This window comes from Cryptomeria japonica, chromosome 5 (genome assembly GCF_030272615.1).
Source record: "Cryptomeria japonica chromosome 5, Sugi_1.0, whole genome shotgun sequence".
Taxonomy (NCBI): domain Eukaryota; kingdom Viridiplantae; phylum Streptophyta; class Pinopsida; order Cupressales; family Cupressaceae; genus Cryptomeria; species Cryptomeria japonica.
Genome location: NC_081409.1, coordinates 445,779,883 through 445,800,256, shown reverse-complemented (window position 1 = coordinate 445,800,256; position 20,374 = coordinate 445,779,883). Strand labels below are relative to the sequence as shown.

At 34.9% G+C, this 20,374-nt stretch overlaps 1 protein-coding gene across 1 annotated transcript; it reads right to left on the bottom strand.

The window, feature by feature from the left end:
* Window positions 1-159: 159 nt before the first annotated feature.
* LOC131061163 (replication protein A 70 kDa DNA-binding subunit A-like) lies at window positions 160-19,162 on the bottom strand. Its single transcript, XM_057994695.1, has 2 exons — window positions 18,856-19,162; window positions 160-890 (listed from the first exon to the last, which is right to left on the bottom strand). Exons 1-2 carry the CDS (start codon window positions 19,160-19,162, stop codon window positions 160-162), a joined length of 1,038 nt encoding a protein of 345 aa, XP_057850678.1.
* Window positions 19,163-20,374: the final 1,212 nt, after the last annotated feature.

Sequence of the window (20,374 nt, the reverse complement as noted above, 5' to 3'; positions counted from 1 at the left end):
ACGAATTTTGTCCTTTTTTCTTTCCTCGTCTTCCTCATAATAGTATACACATTGGCTTCTTCTTTTGCAATAGATGACAAGTCAAATTCTTCCCTTCTGTATCAAACCAAGATCTCAATTATTGTGACTCTGGAAGTTTAGTATTTATAAGAAGCTGGGTCATGGTAATTGTTCCAACAAATTTTCCACCAAAATCACTATTTGTGCAGCCTCTATAGCAAGAATGGGGAAAGTTCCTAAATTGCACATTTCTTGGAGTTTTTGGCCTTCCTTATTGCAGAAACCACCCCACATTGTTAACTCCACCATACAAGTTGACATGTCTTTTAGTTGAATATTTATTTTCTTAATCCTTGTGGCATCCCTTTTGAATATTATGTTTGGTGGATCAATTGATAAAACAACACCAATAATGTCAACCATAGAAATGCTTTTCATGTTCTCAATTTCACTTATTCTTGTAAGATGAAATATTTGTTCTGGTATTAAGCTATTGTCCTCTAAACAAAACTCAACTTCAGAATTACTTTCTAAAATAAATTCCCATTCATTATTTAAATGGTTGAAATTATTTTGTGTAGGTTTAAGTCTCTCTTTTGAGGTTATAAACACTCTCCCAATGTCTATACGATCATAAAACTCTTTTGCAATAACATTAAAACATGTTACTCTTATTTCATCACCATCAAAATCAACCAAGTCAAAACTAAAAACTTTTCCATCTTCTCTTGCATTGTTAAAATGATGAAGTTGACCCTTTTTAGTGTCTCTTGCCTTTATTGTCCATCTAGTTTTGTACGAATTTAATGCCGCAATAGGAATAATTCTTTTGGAAGCTTCATTTCTTCCAACAATTGGGAAGTCATATGGATTGTTGGTAGGATTGATTTCTGCATCATCATAATGATGAGAAAATTTTATTTAATAGAAAATTTTGGCTTTGTGAAGAAATTCTAAAATCTATATACAACATATAAAAGAATAAAATAAATGTCAAAGAAATCCCATTTTGTAAAAGTCGGGAAAGAAAAACTAATTAAAATTGATGAAAGTGGATTAATGTAGAAGATTTTATAAGCTCATTCTCTTGGTAAAATTAGGCCTGTATTTTAATAACAATTCAAAATTTGATTGACCTTGAAGTTTGGAACTAAATGCAAACAATAATGTAGGGCAATAGTTTTCAATTTCAATTTGTAACTTCACAATAACAATTTGTCCTTTGGGGTTTGACTATGCGATTAGGTAAATGCTTTAGAAGCTTGTAGGTTATAAGGTGTGTACCATGTGAACAATTGTGAATGAGCATCCTATAGAATAACAATCTTTACTTCATTTCATAGTTACCAGGTTTGAATAATTCAATTTATCAAGAATATTGAAAAAAAACTCAGTAATTTTTTAATAGGAGTTGAGAAGTCTATATTGAATCAAACAAAATCTAATGAGTCCAAATAATCCAACTCCCACTGGATTCAATGACTATGATTCATTTAAATCATATTCAAAGAAAAAAAGAATAAGAGTTAAAGGTAAGAATAGTTTTTTAAGTGAACACCAAGAAAACCAACACTTTTAAAAGCCTAAAGCAGACTATAGCATTTACAAGCATTCCTAGATAGGCCATATAGTTGTATCAAATCATACATTATGATAGTGAGTGCAAAATAAGATTATTAATAGATCAATTTTGATATTGTAGAATTTTGACCAACATTTGGAATAAATAGAATATTTTCTTTGAGGGTTTCATTGAGCTTTCCAGCATCTTATGATTTATACCAATATTTGTAATTCACTAGATTGATCATATGAAATGGTGTATGAGGGTTTGCTAAAGTTTTTCCAATCATTATTTTCAAATTTTATTTACTGTCCCATTTTTGCTTTAGATTATGAAATTCTGAAAATACAAAGAAAATCATTAAGTCACACAAAATATTGCATGATTTTAATTGGGGGCATTCCCTTGTTCCTTTTTATATTTTATATTTTGAAAATTGATGTTTGAGCCTTGATAGGTGCACTCTTATGTATAAACTTGATTTTTTGTGACTCAATTTTTTTTCTTTGACAACAACAAACACTTTGATATGTGACTAAAAGGGTATGGTGACTCTTCTCATCGCACTAAAAAAACCATATATAGCATTGTATTTGGAAATATGGATTAATTTAAAGGATTGAGATCAAGTGGTTTAAGCATTGGGTTCTGATTGTCCAACTTCAAATCCCCTAAGAGACATCTAAGGTGGAATTAAAAGTGGTCACTTAAAGTTTTCCATTGTTTGGCTTGTAGTAGTAATTTCTAAAATTGTTGTTAAAGAGCCAATTATTGTATTTCTTGTAAGGAGATACATATAAGTATTTACTGGCTCAAATGCTTGTGTGAGTTATATTTGTAGGCTCAAAAAATATTTTTTTAAATATGGCTAAGAAATATCAAGTGATAATGCATGCAAGCAGTGAGCATTGGAGAAGAGGTGTATGGTGTATGTCCACCGAGGGATATAGTATAAACCTTGGATGGTTCTTAGCCAATGAACATAAGAGATATATAATGTTTTCCTCCTTGTAGCCATTAGCTTAAATGCCTTTGCGACTGATCACCAAGAGAATGCCGAGTCAATTTCCAAAGACATTTAGATATGCACTTAACATCTAAAACTAATGAAATCTCTATTCGAAAGATTCTCTATTTATTGATTGTAACTTATCAATTTTATTATTGTGTTTTTTCTATTGTTTGAGGAGTGTTGTTCAAAATATTAAAACAACTACAAAAAATTGGACTATAAGAATTTAGATACAATCCATTATGTGACAACCCTAGCCTCAACATTCACAAATACATATAAATGGATTAGGAGGATTTTGAGGTGCAATAGGAAGATACAATAGTGGTCTTTATGGCTACAATATGTACAGAGGATATTGTGGCCAAAATGGATATAGTGGAATGTTCAATAATGGAATGAGAGGACCAATGGGTGGATGTGGCCTTGGCCTAGGAGGTCCCCATGAGAATGGGAATGGAGATCTAAATAATCCATATGTTGGACCTCCATCCCCATAGAGATTTTGGCAAACTATGTTGAATGTGGTGAGATTATTTCTCTTATTTACCATGTGTCTTTTCTTCTTATTCTGCATATTGTGTTCAGTCTTTTGATATGAAAATTATTAGCATTTATTTGCTTCAATCTTTCAGATCACACTCTATGATCCATCTTTTGTGAACAATTAGAACAATTGAGATCGGTGACATTATTTTTTGCTATTTATTAACTCTCAACAATGAAGATGAAAAAAATACATTTGTGTACTTGTTAGAAGTTAAATATAGGTAGGGGAGAGGACCCAACAGTTAACCACATTTCAATAGTTGTGATAGCATGTTGATTTAATGTCTAATATTTTTTACTATTGCACCAATAGTTATGAATTTAAAGTTGTTATTTTTGATGATGACTACCCATAATTGAATAAAATATATACCATAGATCTAAAAAACAACAAATCATGTGATGCTCTATCAACTCACCAATAAAACATGACATATTTAGTAAGTATCGGTCTCACTTTTTTTAAGGCTTTTTTGGATACTGATTGGGTGGAACTTGTTAGTTCTCATACTTGATGTAAAGTACAGATGACAATAGCTAACAAGATGATAAGGGCAGGGGGTGAATCATACAAACTTAAACTTCCATAAAATCAACAGATTCAACCTCAGTAACTTATACTTCAGCAACTTAACCAAAAACTATTAAACATACAAACTTATGAACACATAATCATAATAACACTCATAACACTAGATTTAACATGGAAACCCAAATAGGGAAAAACCACTATGGGATTTTGGACCCACTAAGAAATATACTCTTCTAGAGTATGCTCGGTTAAAAGCAAATCCTATTAAAGATTACAAACACATTGCTAGATGTGACCCGGTTAAGGGATTTCCCTCAGATTTGTTAGGATCTTCACTTTGTTAGAAGTGACCTTGTTAAAGGATTTCAAACACTCTCTTAGAATGTTACCTTGCTAGAGGGTTTACATATAAGACTGTTAAGTCCACTCGGTTAAGAGATTTTCTGTCACTTACATAATAACAATAATAAAATCTATCTGCAACTTCACATCTAAAATGCTAAAGCAGATTCTTATTTGCTCTAAACAATATAGTCATAGGACTTATCTTGTCCCTCTGTTGGGCTCTCTACTCTGTTATTCAAACAGGTCTTCAAGCTTCTGTGCTCGGTAATCACTATGTAGCATCCTTGTGCATACACTTGCCCACATACATTGTTTATCAACAATTCCTTATTTATAAACAATTGCTAACCGCTAAATCTCCTTGATCACATTTCCCATGATCAATCTTAGCCATCAGATCTTCAAACTTGACTAGGTTCAATGTATCCTTCTGATCTGAAAATGTTTTACCTTACCTCGGGACTTGCATTCCCATCTTGGAACTTGCATAAGGTTATTGTGGTTCAATTTGCACTGTAGATCTTCCTGCCAATTTTCCTTTGCCATAGATCCTTAACAAACTTCATACATGGCATACCAATCATTTATACATCTCTAGCTAATCATTGTCCTTCATTAAATAATGCTTTTATCCATCCCATGCGCACTGTCATAACTCGGTTGCAACTCAGTAAATACTAAACTTTACTTGGTAGACACTTTTCCTTCATTAACCGATATCGATAACCTTAGGGTTTACAAACTAGGTTCCCTAGGGTTTACCGACTAGGTTCCTTGCTCGGTTGCATAGTATATTATTAACCTTACAATCAACAACATATGTAGGATATCAAAACAATCTAAACATCATGATCTCATCATTGTCTAACTCAGTAATAGTTGCCCATTGATTAACTTATTCCTCCCTTTATTCATCACATTCTTTATGTATCTTTTACTGACATCTTAATTCTCTTCTAATCAATCTTCTCAAGATATGGCAACATCATACTGAATTAGATAATCAATTTCTTGAAATCAATGACAAAATAATGTTATAAAGATAGTTATCATCATTCTTCAGTTATATCAATAATCTTCAACAACCTTCTCAATATCCTTATTGAATATCAACAATCTTTCTTACTGTAATGCCAACAATCTCCCCCTTTGGCATTGATGGCAAAACCAACAATTAAATGGTAATCCCAACAAGATATTCAAATTGATTTGGATTCAGATTGTTGTTAGACTTCTCCTGTTATCATTCATTTGTTGTCTTCTGAAGTCTTCTCCATTTTCCATTAGGCTTCTGAGCTGTTGACTTGCATTTAGTCTTTTTCATTTTTGCAATCTACTCCCCCTGTCATTAGTCTTCTGTTATTTCCATCATTCAGGGCTTTATCATGCAGTCAACCATTTAGTCTTCTCCCCCTTTGACAACAATGCCAAGAAGTAAAAGAACTAAATCACGATTCCTTGCTCTGTGAAGTGATTTGCCTTGCTGTGTGTAATATCTCAGTCTCAGTCAGATCAACTTGTCTCTATTCATTTTTTTTGCACACCTTTAGGTGACCTCCTAAAGTGTCTAAATCAACATCAATCCACACATAATATTCTGTAGATTCATCGAATTGATGCTTTCACCGAACTTGGTCAGTGAGTAGAAGATAGGGGTAGGACCCCTAGCTTGCTTCTGAGATACTCAAAAGTGTCCCTTGGCAGTGGCTTTGTGAAGATGTCTACTAATTGCTCCTTTGAACTGATATATTCCAGCACAACTTTCTTCTCTTTAACTTCTTCTCTGAGATAGTAATACTTTATAGATATATGCTTTGTCTTAGAATGCATCATTGGATTCTTTGAAATGTTAATGGCACTAGTATTATCATAGAATATAGTTACTAGCTTGGTAACTTTCTCATTTATGCCTTCCAACAGTTGTTTGATCCATGCTATATTGGTACAATTCAATGTTGTAGCAACATATTCAGCTTCTGCTATAGATTGAGAAATACATCCTTGTTTCTTACTAAGCTAACTTACTAGTCTTTCTCCCAAAAAGAAAGCTCCACCACTTGTGCTTTTCCTGTCATCTATGTTGCCTACCCAATCAGCATCAGTATAAACTTTTAAATCAAAATTATTTCTCTTTCCATAAACTAAGCCATAATCTTCAGTGCCTCTCAGGTATCTGAAAATTCTCTTGATTCCTGTCATATGAGTTTCCTTGGGATCTATAGAGAATCTTGCTACAATACCTATTGCATGTGCTATATCTGGTCTACTATGCACAACATATTGCAATTTTCCAATCATAGATCCGTAAAGTGTCTCATCAACAGATGTAGATTCATCATTCTTTGATAATTTATAGTTAGTAGTCATAGGAGTACTTACTGGTTTAGAATCCTCCATTCCAAATTTCTTCAAGATTTCCTTTATGTACTTGGATTGAGTAATGAAAATCTCATCTTTCATTTGCAATATCTGTAAACCTATAAAATACTTTATCTCACCGATTAGTGACATCTCAAATTCTTTGCACATTTCATTTCCAAAGTTCTTTCATAAGGAGTCATTTCCACAAAATATAATGTCATCAACAAATATGGCTGAGATCAATATTCCATTGTCCTCATCTTTCTTCATGTACATATTGTTGTTTTCACTTGTCCTTATAAAACCAATCTTGATTAAATAAGAGTGCAATCTTTCATACCATGCTCTAGGTGCTTGTTTCAGACCATATAAAGCTTTGTTCAGTTTGCATACCTGATCTTTACTCTTGTCTTCAACAAATCCTTCAGGTTGTTCAATGAAAACTTCTTCTTCTAGTATACCATTCAAAAATGTAGATTTAACATCCATTTAATATACCTTGAAATTTTTGAAAGTAGCATATGCCAACAATGTTCTTACTCCCTCAAGTCTAGCCATTGGTGCAAAAGTCTCACTATAATCTATTCCTTCTTCTTGAGCATAACCTTTGCAAACTAGTCTTGCTTTGTTGCGAATGACCTCACCTTTTTCATTTAGCTTGTTTCTAAAAATCCACTTGGTACCGATTACATTTTTGTCCTTTGGTTTTGGGATTAGTGTCCATGTGTCATTCTTCTTGATTTGATCAATTTCTTTTGTCATAGAATTTACCCAATCTTCACTGTTAAATGCCTCTTTCACTATTCTCGGTTCAAATTTAGAAATCAGACATGTGTTCTATCTTAGTTTGTTTTTTGTCATCACTGGATCATCTTTATCTCCTATAATCTAACTTGATGCATGATGTCTTTTGACATATTTGGCTAATATAGGCTCGGTAGGTTCTATATGATCTTCTTCATCACTCGGTAACTAGATATTATCTTCATTTTCTTCAGCAACTTTCTCGATAGTACTTCTCGGTTGACAATAAACAAATTCTTCATAATCTTCTGGTTCTTTGGAATTTCCTTCATCATTTCTTTTTGCAAATTCATCAATTTTCACATTTGCACTTTCCACTATTTTGTTAGATGATTTGATAAGACATTTAAATGCTTTACTTCTAGAAGAATAACCAAGAAATGTTCCTTCTTCACTTTTTTGATCAAACTTTCCATTTCTGTCATCTTTGTGAACATAGCATCTACTTCCAAAGATTTTAAAGTAGCTTACATTAGGTTTCTTGTCATACCAGATCTCATATGGTGTCTTCATAGTTCCTTTCTTCAGTTGAACTTGGTTCAGGGTGTAAACTACAGTGCTAATTGCTTCTCTCCAAAATGTTTGAGGTACCCTCTTTTCTATCATCAAGGTTCTTGCACAATCTACAATTGATCTGTTTCTTCTCTCGGGTATCCCATTTTGCTGAGGTGTTCTCGGTGTAGATACTTGCCTCTTTATACCATGATTATTGCAGTATAAGTTAAATTCATCAAAAGTGAATTCTCCTCCTCTATCAGATCTAAGACATTTTAGTTGTCTTCCTATTTCATTTTCAACTCTTGCCTTGTACCATTTGAACATTTGAAAAGCTTCTGATTTTTCTTTTAAAAACATAACTGACATCATCCTTGAGTAATCATCCACAAATAATATGAAATATTTATCACCATAATAACTTTGAACTTTCATAGGACCACAAAGATCAGTGTGTACTAGATCTAAAATTCCTTTAGAAGTGTAGGACTTACTTGTAAAGCTTGATCTTGTCATCTTACTCATCTGGCATCCTCGACACATAGCATTCTCAGGTTTTTCAAGACTCGGTAGACCTCTTACTCAGGTGCTTCTTACTTATTTTGATCAGATTATCAAAATTTACATGACAAAACCTTTTATGCCATAACCAGGTATCATCTATCTTTGCATAAAGACCTTGTTCTGAGTTGAGTCAAGATGAAATGTATTACCTTTTGTTTGTGTCCCAGTAGCAACTAACTTTCCATGTTTGTCATGAACTTTGACAATTCCTTTCTGAAATTCTATTCGGTATCCTGTATTGTTTAGCTGTGCTACACTCAACAAATTGTATTTCAATCCTTCAACCCAGTATACATCATCACATTTAGCATTTTCAAGAAGTGCTATAGATCCTTTACCTTTCACCGGACATGGTGCATCATTACCAAATCTTACATAGCCTCCATCATAGTCTTCTAATTTAACAAACTTGTGTTTATCACCTATCATATGATGTAAGCATCCACTATCTATGATCCAAGAATCATTATTATTTATGTGAGATATTAGGGCTTTTTCTTCATACCTTTCCTCATCAGATCCATCTTTAATAGCCACATAAACAACTTCCTCAGTATCAGTTTCATCAAATTTTTCATCGTTGGATTCCTCATCTACTACTAGACATGTCTTTCTATCTCTCCTTCTGAAATCTTGGTGTCCTCTGTATTGGTTATCTTTCTGCCTGTTATCTTGGTATTCTCTCTTTTCACTAGATTCTTTGTCAGGGCAGTTAGAAGCCATATGTCCTATTTTATCACAATTGAAACATTTTAAAGGTAGCTTTCCTTTATACTTACCCTTTCCTCTCGGTAACCTTTTGGCTAATAATGCTTCAAATTCTTCTTGCTTCTTGATTTCCTCATACAGTCTCTGCACTTTTTCATGTTCATGCAAAATCTTTCACTTGCTCCACTATGATCTCCTTCAGAGTACTTACTCATTCTATCATTGTAATCATCACCAATATGAAAAGAACTGAATGCAGATTCTACTTTATTTACCGAAGACCCACTATTATCAAAATTACTTAATTCAAATGCATGTAGCTTACCAATAGTAGCATCTCTCAATTCATTGATTGCAGAGACTCGAATAGCATAAGCTGGTAGAAGGGTTCTCAACAACTTACTTGTTATATCCTTTTCTTCAATAGTTCCACCTGCTCCTTTAATTTGATTGACAATCTCCTTTAGTCTTGTATTGTATTGGGTTATGTTCTCACCTTCATTCATCCTCATGGATTCAAGTTGTCCTCTTAGACTATCTACTTTTTCTCTTTGAACATGTTCATCACCTCCATACACAGATGTGAGCTTAGTCCACATTGCTTTTGCATCATTGCAGCCTTCTAGATCATTAAACTCTGAGTCGGTCAATGCTGATGTTATTTCAATCATAGCTTGAATATGTTCTTGCTTTACTTTTATCTCTTCCAAGGTCATAGGGTTGGTGCTCGATGCAATGTAATCATTCTCCAGATAATATGTTGCATATTCTCTAATTCCTGATAAATGTAGCTTCATCCTTTTCTGCCATGTGGAGAAACTTGGTTCAGCTTCAGTGCATCCCTTTTATACATCTTCGGATCTTTGCCTCAAGTACCTGTAAACTTTTTCTTCCGGAGTCCTAAGCTCTAATACCAATTTTTAGTTCCGATACTTGATGTAAAGTATAGATGCCAATAGCTAACAAGATGAGAGGGGGGGGGGTGAATCATACAAACTTAAACTTCCATAAAATCAACAGATTCAACCTCAGTAACTTATACTTCAGCAACTAACCAAAAAATGTTAAACATACAAACTTATGAACACATAATCATAATAACACTCATAACACCAGATTTAACATGGAAACCCAAATAGGGAAAAACCACTATGGGATTTCGAACCCACTAAGAAATATACTCTTCTAGAGTATGCTCGGTTAAAAGAAAATCCTGTTAAAGATTACAAACACATTGCTAGATGTGACCCGGTTAAGGGATTTCCCTCAGATTTGTTAGGATCTTCACTTTTCTAGAAGTGACCTTGTTAAAGGATTTCAAACACTCTCTTAGAATGTTACCTTGCTAGAGGGTTTACATATAAGACTGTTAAGTCCACTCGGTTAAGAGATTTTCAGTCACTTACAAAATCACAGTAATAAAATCTATTTGCAACTTCACATGTAAAATGCTAAAGCAGATTTTTATTTTCTCTAAACAATATAGTCATAGGACTTATCTTGTCCCTCTGCTGGGCTCTCTACTTTGTTATTTAGACAAGTCTTCAAGCTTCTGTGCTCAGTAATCACTATGTAGCATCCTTGTGCATACACTTGCCCACATACATTGTTTATCAACAATTCCTTATTTATAAACAATTGCTAACCGCTAAATCTCCTTGATCACATTTCCCATGATCAATCTTAGCCATCAGATCTTCAAACTTGACTAGGTTCAATGTATCCTTTCGATCTGAAAATGTTTTACCTTACCTCGGGACTTGCATTCCCATCTTGGAACTTGCATAAGGTTATTGCTGTTCAATCTGCGTTGTAGATCTTCCTGCCGATTTTCCTTTGCCATAGATCCTTAACAAACTTCATACATGGCATACCAATCATTTATACATCTCAACTAATCATTGTCCTTCATTAAATAATGCTTTTATCCATTCCATGTGCACTGTCATAACTTGGTTGCAACTCGGTAAATACTAAACTTTACTCGGTAGACATTTTGCCTTCATTAATCGATATTGATAACCTAAGGGTTTACCAACTAGGTTCCTTGTTCGGTTGCATAGTATAGTATTAACCTTACAATCAACAACATATGTAGGATATCAAAACAATCTAAACATCATGATCTCATCTTTGTCTAACTCGGTAATAGTTGCCCATTGAATAACTTATTCCTCCCTTTATTCATCACATTCTTTCTGTGTCTTTTACCGACATCTTAATTCTCTTCTAATCAATCTTCTCAAGATATGGCAAGATCATACTGAATCAGATAATCAATTTCTTGACATCAATGACAAAATAATGTTATAAAGATATTTATCATCCTTCTTCAGTTATATCAATAATCTTCAACATCCTTCTCAATATCCTTATTGAATATCAACAATCTTTCTTACTGTAATGCCAACAATCTCCCCCTTTGGCATTGATGGCAAAACCAACAATTAAATGGTAATACCAACAAGATATTCAAATTGATTCAGATTCATATTGCTATTAGACTTCTCCTGTTATCCTTGATTTGTTGTCTTCTGAAGTCTTCTCCAGTTTCCATTAGGCTTCTGAGCTGTTGACTTGCATTTAGTCTTCTTCATTTTTGCAATCTACTCCCCCTGTCATTAGTCTTCTGTTATTTCCATCATTTAGGGCTTTATCATGTAGTCAACCATTTAGTCTTCTCCCCCTTTAAGAACAATGCCAAGAAGTAAAAGAACTAAATCATGATTCCTTCCTCTGTGAAGTGATTTGCCTTGCTGTGTATTATCTCGGTCTCAGTCAGATCAACTTGTCTCTATTCATTTTTTTTGCACACCTTTAGGTGACCTCCTAAAGTGCATAAATCAACATCAATCCACACATAATATTCTATAGATTCATCGAATTGATGTTTTCACCGAATTGGTGCTTTCACAATTATAAGAAATGTTCAATGTAATCTGAAATGATCATAGCATAACCAGGAACCTATTAAAGCATAAAGAATTAACTATCTAGAAATAATTGTATTCAATACTTTTTCTCAAATCAAATCAAACACAAAATTAAAATTGAAGTAAATTACACACAAATTACACATGAACATAAAACTTAAACACAACTCACACATAAATAACTAGGTAACTGTAGAGTGGGCCCTACCTCCTTGGTCACCAAGTGATGAGTTACAAACCCAACTTTTTACTCAATATCAATTCTCATAATAAGTAGAAACACGATTCCATAAAATTTAAACTTCAAGCTGAAAAATATGTATTACCATTGATTAAGTTCAAATAGGTACAAATATTTATACCGATCATACATAATAACAAGAGGTTTTTAAGTTTGTTTGTTTGTTTGGCCTATCGACCACTCACAACTAAGAGCCTCTGAAAATGACAAAGGGCCACATACCACTTATAACTTTAAAACAAAATATCCTAAATCAAATGATCGATCATTAACAAAGTCTTGCTAATTTAATCCACCGATCACCCATGGTCCTCATGCTCGTACTAGTTGTAACCTCCTTCCTAACCATCTGTTACCATTTTAGACACAAAACAATAAGAATTATCGTGATTTTCAGCAATTTGTTAATCCTAATTTCTTTTCCATATTTTATTAAATATTAAGGTTCCTTCAACAAATGGTGATAGGAATATGGATAGAAGAAAAGGTAAAGAGGAAAATGTAAGGCAAAAATAATGAAATATTCTGCACTCATCATTTCCCCCTAGCTAGACAATTTGCATGTCCTCATGCAAAGAAATTTAGGCTACAAATCAGGTAGAGTTGTGAGCTTCTGCAGGGTGCCATTGATCTCATTGACTCATTGTTGTTGCATTGCCTAAATTTTCTGCTTGTGCTCCTGAATGGACATTTGGGAGACTGTTACTACTTTAAGTTCAACCTTGAGTTCATCTATCTTTTGTGTTTGTGAATTGATAATGGAATGAGCTTCTTGTATCAACTCATGTAATCTCTGATTCTTAGTCTATATTTTAGTCATTTCAGCTTTTAGATCGTGAAATTCTTTTTTTGTCATCGTTTGAGGATCTTCCTCCTCAAATTCCTCTTCAACTTCATGGCTTTTAGTTTGACGACTTTCATTCACATTATCAATCAATTCATTTATCTTCTCATTTTCATGTGGGTCAGAAGTAGACAAATCACTTTGTCCTCTGTTTTCAAGGCTTGGTTGATCATGCTCTGATTTCTCTTGTTCTATTTCATGGGTAATGCCTTATGTCATATTCTGTATTGGAGGAGTATTATCAATATTATCCTTTGTAACTTTCTCCAGGGATATTACATTTTCTATTTCTTGTTCCTGATTTGTCTCTGATGGTGACATGGCCCTGGCATCCTCTGTTTGCCCTTGTTGAGTGTTTACTAGCACATTCTCAGGGTTAGTTTCTAGAGATTCATTGGCTTGTTGTTGTTCTTTCACCCTCTGACATTTGGCCCTACTAAACTCATTGTTGAATTTTCCTTGTTTTCTAGTTATTGCAAACAAAATTTTTATTTCCTCAAAACCTTCCACATTATGAGCTACTCGGGCCAAGGTATCTAGCTTAGTTGAAGTTTCCAATTTTTGTTTTCCCTTCCTGTCACTACCAATTTCTGTTTTCCCTTCCTATCACTAGATTGATCAGTGAGCAGTGGTTCTAAAGATTTTTTTTTCACACTACCCTATTTGCTTGGGGATGAAGGTTTTGGCTTTTTGGACTCTTTTTCTAGGTTTTCCGGTTTGTACAGAGGGTTTACTAGGGATTCCTTTGTTTTGATTTTTACTACCCTATTTAGATGACCCTTCTTGTTTACTTTCCTTTGAGATAAACTCTTCTTCATCAGACCTCTCAGACCCATCTTCATCTTGAGAATTATCTTCAGAGGAACCCTTTGCAGAAGATTCCTCTTCCTTAGAGGGTTTGGTATCCTCATCATCTTGAGAATGGATAAATGAGTCCCAATCACCGAGAAGGGATAATAATTTCAGTTTTCAGACTACCAGAAGTTTTGTCAGACCATGGTGGGATAGACAATGGATTTTACCACTTCTCACTATTTTGGACATTCATTGCAGGGCACGATACAAAAAATATGGAATATTGAGCAATAAGCCTTTCCGCAAATGCATCATTAATTTGAAATGCTGGGCAAAAAACATACTGGAACCTATCTTCATAAGTGATATAGTGAATGATGTACCTAGTGATGTCCTTCCAATGTCCTAGTAAAGATTGTAATTTGGTGCCCTACCCAGAAACCATTTCCATAGACTCACCCCTCTCCAAGAATTTTTTTTGTGTTGGCTTTAACTTTGTGGATTGCTTGGATTTTTTTGGAAAATATTATTCTCCTATTAGTGGTAGACCATAAACTTCAACAATGGTTTCCATGGAAACTATAACATTCAATCCTCAAACGGTATCCTTCTGGTTGGGAAAAGTGTGGGCAAATTCTAGCACAATTTTCTCATCAAACCATTTTAATCATTTGAAATAGATGTCCCAATGGGCCTTTTGGAATTCTTCATATGCTTTGATATGTTCTTTTAGACCCTGCAAACTGGTAGGTTCATGGTGCAAGTGATGACCTTTTGCCATGCCTGCAAAAATTCACTGTAGCTCAATACCGATGACTTAGACAAGTATGGTTTTGGTAGGGCGATTTTACAATAACAACTTCTAAATCCGGCAATGAGTAATTGATAGGGATTGATGGTTAATAGAATAATGAGGGGTTATAAATGACAATGTGTTAAAATAATGTCAGTGACACACCCTCCCCCCAGCTAATAATATAAAATAAAATGAGAAAAGAAACTAAGAAAAACAAATTAATGATCACCACAAGTGGAACTTGCCCGATTCAGTAGCAGGTACATCAACATGCATCAAAATGATGGAAAAGGTGTCAGAGGTGGAATATCTATGAAGATGTGATAGGAAGTAAAGTGGACGGAACAAGCCAAAAGATGTACAACACATATGACATCAACCAAAATCATGGTGGAGAGGGACAACGTGACGACAAGGATGAAGAGATGTGGCAAGGGCCACGTAAGAAAAAATCTCCAAAGAGCATAAAGAAAAGAGATCTAAGACATGGCAAGATGAAAAGAACACAGGGACAAAGCCAAGTCTAAATCACAACAAGGCATGCCAAAAGACTTCCCATCAAAAAGAGGACGGGAACAAAGTCCTAGGGGAAGGCACTCAAAAAGAGAGGGGTAGTCCACCACCACAAGGAAAAGGATGGCCAAAATGAAGAAATGATGGACCACGCAGGGAGAGCATGAGAAACAAAAGAAAGAAAACTCTTATCATAGAGGGCGGCAAGAGGTTTTTTTTTTTCTTATTAAAATTGGCCACCGATCACTCCGTTTTCAACTCAATGGCGCCTAGAAGCGCCGGGAACCCGGTTTTCACCCCTAGGTTTATTACACAACCACCACCTATCGGACATCCAATTTTCAACTGGCGATTTGCCAACAATGCCGAAAACCTGGTTTTCATTATTGGGTCTTTTATTGAATTTTTTTTGGAATTAAATTCTTGAGAAGGCCAAAAGGAACAATAGTGAGTTCCTTTTCTATATCACAAAAGAAATTTTCCTTGGAGAGAGGTCATTTGTAGAGTTTCAGGTGATGTCCATTGACAAGCAGAACTCTCCAGTCAGAATCCACAGTATAGTGATGGAAAACACCATTATCATATATTCTCTCAATCTCATAAGGCTTGAGCCACCACATGTGAAACTTGCCTTTGAAATCTTGAAAACAAGAGTCATATAGGAGTGCCCAATCACCTAGCTGAAATGTCTGGTGGTGAGTGAAGCGATCATACCGAAGAGAACGTTGTTTCTGAACTGTCTTTGCGTGAAAGAGAGCCTCCTGATGCAACTCATCCAAAAAATGTAATTGAGTGATACACTCTCTTTGTGCATTAGAAATACTCATGCCTAACTGAAGTGTAGTGTGGAGAGTTTTCACCTCAAATTCAATAAAGAGGATAACCTTCTTACCATAGACAAGCTCATAAAGGGTCAGACCTATTGTGGTCTTCCACGTTGTACGATAGGCCCACACAAATTCAAGGAGTCATGTGGCCAAATCACACTTATGAAGACCAATTGTCTTGGTAAGGATATTTTCAAGTTCCCTATTGGTGACCTCAACCTTCCCGTTGGCTTGGGGGTGATAAGGTGAATACTTGTGATGGCAAATCTCATACTCTTGAACCAGAGCAGAAATGAGTGCTGACATGAACTAAGGTCCTTGGTCTGTTACGGTTTCTCGTGGAACACCAAATCTGGTAAAAATATGGGAATACATAAATTCAACGACTTTGGTGTCCCTAGTGTGTTTCAAAGTAGCAACTTCAACCCACTTAGTGACATAATCTGTACAAACAAGAATATACTCTTTGTTTTGTGATGGTGGATTGATAGGCCCAACAAAATCAAGCCCCCATTTTTCAAAGGGCTTAATAGATAGCTGAGGGTACAAGGGCATCTCATCAGAGCATGTGGGATGGTCTATACACTGACATTTATCAAAGTGATGAACATAGTGCTTATAATCTTTATGGATCATAGGCTTGTAATATCCAGTAGTAAGAATCTTTGTAGTAGTTCTCTGGGCAGCAAAATGTCCTCTGCAGGGTTCGGTATGGCATGCACAAAGTATGTTGAAGACATCATCTTCAGGCACACATCATCGTATGAAATTATCTATCCCTGTGTGGAAGAGCATTCCATTGATCCATGTGTACTAACCACTGACTCCAACCAGCTTCCTATGTTCCCATGGAGAGAAGTGCGAAGGAAACTGACATGTGACTAGGTAATTTTCTATGTTAGCAAACCATGGGCTTTTTGCTAAAATGAAAAAAATATGCTCATCAGGAAAAGTGTCACCAATGGAGATTGGCTCATCTTGTTGTTGTAACCTGGACATAAAATCTGCAACCACATTCTCACGACTAGGCTTATCAAGTATAGTAATGTCAAATTCTTGAATCAAAAGTAGCCATATAATTACTCTACTAGTTACAATAGGTTTATTCATTAGAAATCTAATGGAAAAATGATCAATATGGACAAACACCTTATACCCAGTAATATAATGATGAAATTTATTTACTGCATAAACAACAACTAGAAATTCCTTTTCAATTACCATGTAATTGACCTCAGATCCAGTGAAATATTTATTGATATTGTAAATGGAGTAGAAAATATTATCTTCTTTTTATCCAAGCACAATGCCCATAGAACTATTTGAAGCATCCATATGAATATGAAAAGCTAATTCCCAATTTGGACCTCTGAGTACAGGTGTGGTTACAAGTTTGGTCTTAAGGGCTTCAAAGGCTTCTTGACATTCCGATGTCCAAGAGAAAACACCTTCTTTTTCTAGCAAGGCAAAGAGAGGTGAGACAACTTTACTGAAGTTTTGGATGAACCTACGGTAATACCATACATGACCTAAAAAGCTTTGAACATCTTTTTGACTGGAAGTTGTAGGTAGGTCTTTAATGATCTATATCTTATTGGGGTCTACCACAATACCTTTAGAGGAAATATAAGGACCAAGTACAATTCCTTTCGTCATGAGAATATGACACTTTTCATGGCCTAGAGACAAATTACTTTCAATACACCTCTTAAGCAATTTTTCTAAGTTTGCTTTAGCTTCCTCATAAGTAATACCATACACCATAAAATCATCCATATACACTTCCACACAATCATGTACAAGATCAACAAAAATACTAAGAATTTCCCTTTGGAAAGTGGTAGGGGCATTACCTAACCGAAAAGGAATACCTTATAGGAAAAAGTACCCCAAGGACAAGTGAAAGTGGTCTTGTTTTGATCTTCTGGTGCTTGGTTGTAGCCATTGAAACCATCCAGAAAAGAAAATAACTTTTTACCTAAAAGAGTATCCAACACTTGATCAATAAATGACAATGAAAAATGATCCTTTTTATTAGATTTATTAAGTTCTCTGTAATCGACACAAATTATCCACTTACCATTTTTCTTTGGAACCACAACAAGAGGAGAGACCCATTGACTATTAGAAATTGGGTATATAAATTTTGTAAATTCTCTTTAACTATTTCATGCAAGACAAGGTTAAGCCTTCTATGTGGTTGCCTAACTGGGGGAATACCCTCTTCAATATAGATGTGGTGTGTGCAAGTATTAGGGTGAATTCCATGCATGTCTTGATATTCCCAAGCAAATGCATCTTTATGAATTTTAAGCATAGCAATTAGATATTGAACTTATTCAATTCTTAAATGTGGATTAAGATTAAGTGTGCAACTTGGTAAAATTTCGATACCCTCAGATTGTGTAGGTGAATTAAGAGTTGGGACTTGTGATGCATTGGTAGAATTTTCAAAGGACAAGAATGAACTATACAGGCAATCATGAGGTAGCTATTGATGTAACGTAATAAAGTGTTGAACATATTGTGAACTACCTACCATTGGAAAATTACCAAAAGGGAAATTATCACCCATCCTAGATGAAAGCATCATCCTTTCCAAAATTTCATTAGAATATATCTATTTTGGAAAAAATAAACAAGTATATCTTCTTCAGAACATTCCCCCATATCAAATGTTTGACCAATAGTGAGGATTGGAAATGATTCCTCGGAATCACTATCAATCCATATTGGATCATCTGTTTCCAACAAAGGTTGTGCAGGAGGATACAATGTTAATTACTTAGTTTGTTTCCCATTAGAAATCACCATATTACTTGACCTGAAATTGATGAATGCATCTGCAACAACCAACCAAGGTCACCCTAAGATCAGGGGATATCCCCCCAGCTTAATTTTTGGCTGCAAAATCATGAAGTCAATTGGTTATTCCCATGAATCAATAGAAAGAATTACATCTTCAATCATACCTTTAGGTTTGACCACAGAACAGTCTGCCATTTGGAGAACTGTAGGAGTGGGTCTAAGTCCTTTAATTGATAATTTTTCCTTTCTTTCGATTGTCATAACCTTAATTATAACTCCCATATCAATGAGTGTATTAGGAATAACAACATTACCAATGCGTACCTTTATCATAGGAGTTCCTGGATCAACATACTTAGGAACTGTTAGGTTCCTAAGCATAACATCAACAAGTTGTCCAATGACTTTAACAATCTTGGGATCCATCTTTTTCTTTTGCTTATGAGTACACAAATCTTGAACTGTCTTCATTTATACTAGAATGTTTGTGATAGCCTGCAACAAAGGAATTTTAATGTTAACATTACATAACTCATTTACAAAATGAAATGCAGGTTTTGGAACTTCCTTTTGTATTTGTTCAATTTGTAGGCGGTCAGGGTATGGAGGGTCCTTCACTTGTTCTACCTCTGGTTCTTTGGATGAATCATTAACTTCAATGATGGTAGGCCCTTGAGAGGCTCTACCTAACCATAATTGAACTCCATCAATTTAAACAGTTGATAGAATAAGGTGGATATCCAACTACCTCATTATTGTATATGGGATGTGTAGATTTATTGTTAGGATTTGGGGTTGGTTGAGCTGGCATAGGTGTGGCTTTTTGTGGTTGTGTTGACTAAGGTAGTTGGTTACCTTTTTGTGGTAGTGGTAGGAGTTGTTGTTGTGGTGATTGATATGGGTTTATGATGGGAGGTGGTGGATAGTATGGAAATTATGGTGGGTACTGTGTAACTTGAAACATTGGCTAAGACCTCCAAGGTTGCCAAGGTTGTGAATCATATTGATTAGGCCAGGGTTGATAAGGATTAGGTTGTGTCCAGCCATAATACCACTTGCATTGGTTGGTAAAGGAGGAAGGTTGACTAGGCCCAGCCATAGAATAAGGATTAGTCATCCCAGAGGGCGTAGGCCAAGGTAGCCAAGGATGTCTAGGAGCCATAAAATAGACTAGTTCTTCTGTATACTCCACTTCTGTCACATCCACAAGAAGAGACCTAAGGATTGTATGTATACTATCTTCTTCTAGGGATGCAACTTTACTCCTATTATAAGGGAATTCTTCGTTACCATGCTTCTTCCTACAAATTGGACAAAAGATTGCTAAAGCTTTTTTAGCCTCTTCCTTCTTTTTATAAGTATATAGTGTATCTATTTATTTATCCATATGACTCAACAAATGGGTCTTTAAATCTTCAAGCAATTTACCTAGCTCCCTTTTGGTGATACCTGATACACTTCCTCCTACCACATTGTGCCTCCCTATAGAACATCACATTGTTCGAGAAGACCATGAATAATTCCTGCATGCTTCACAAATATCATCAAAATGGAATTTAGAAATATCTCCCCCACCCATAAGATTTAATATCTCTATGGAATCATCCCAAACTCCGCTAAGGAATAACATTTTAATGATGGTATGATGAAAGAATAAGTATCCGATCAATTACTGAGAGGGGG

Bases quoted from the DNA above. Each gene is read 5' to 3' on its own strand.
- LOC131061163 (XM_057994695.1), bottom strand. From the start codon at position 19,162: ATGAAGACAGTTCAAGATTTGTGTACTCATAAGCAAAAGAAAAAGATG. The intron at 891-18,855 runs GTATGATTGAAG...ATGATGATGCAG, and splicing joins TTCTGTGGTCAAACCTAAAG to AAATCAATCCTACCAACAAT.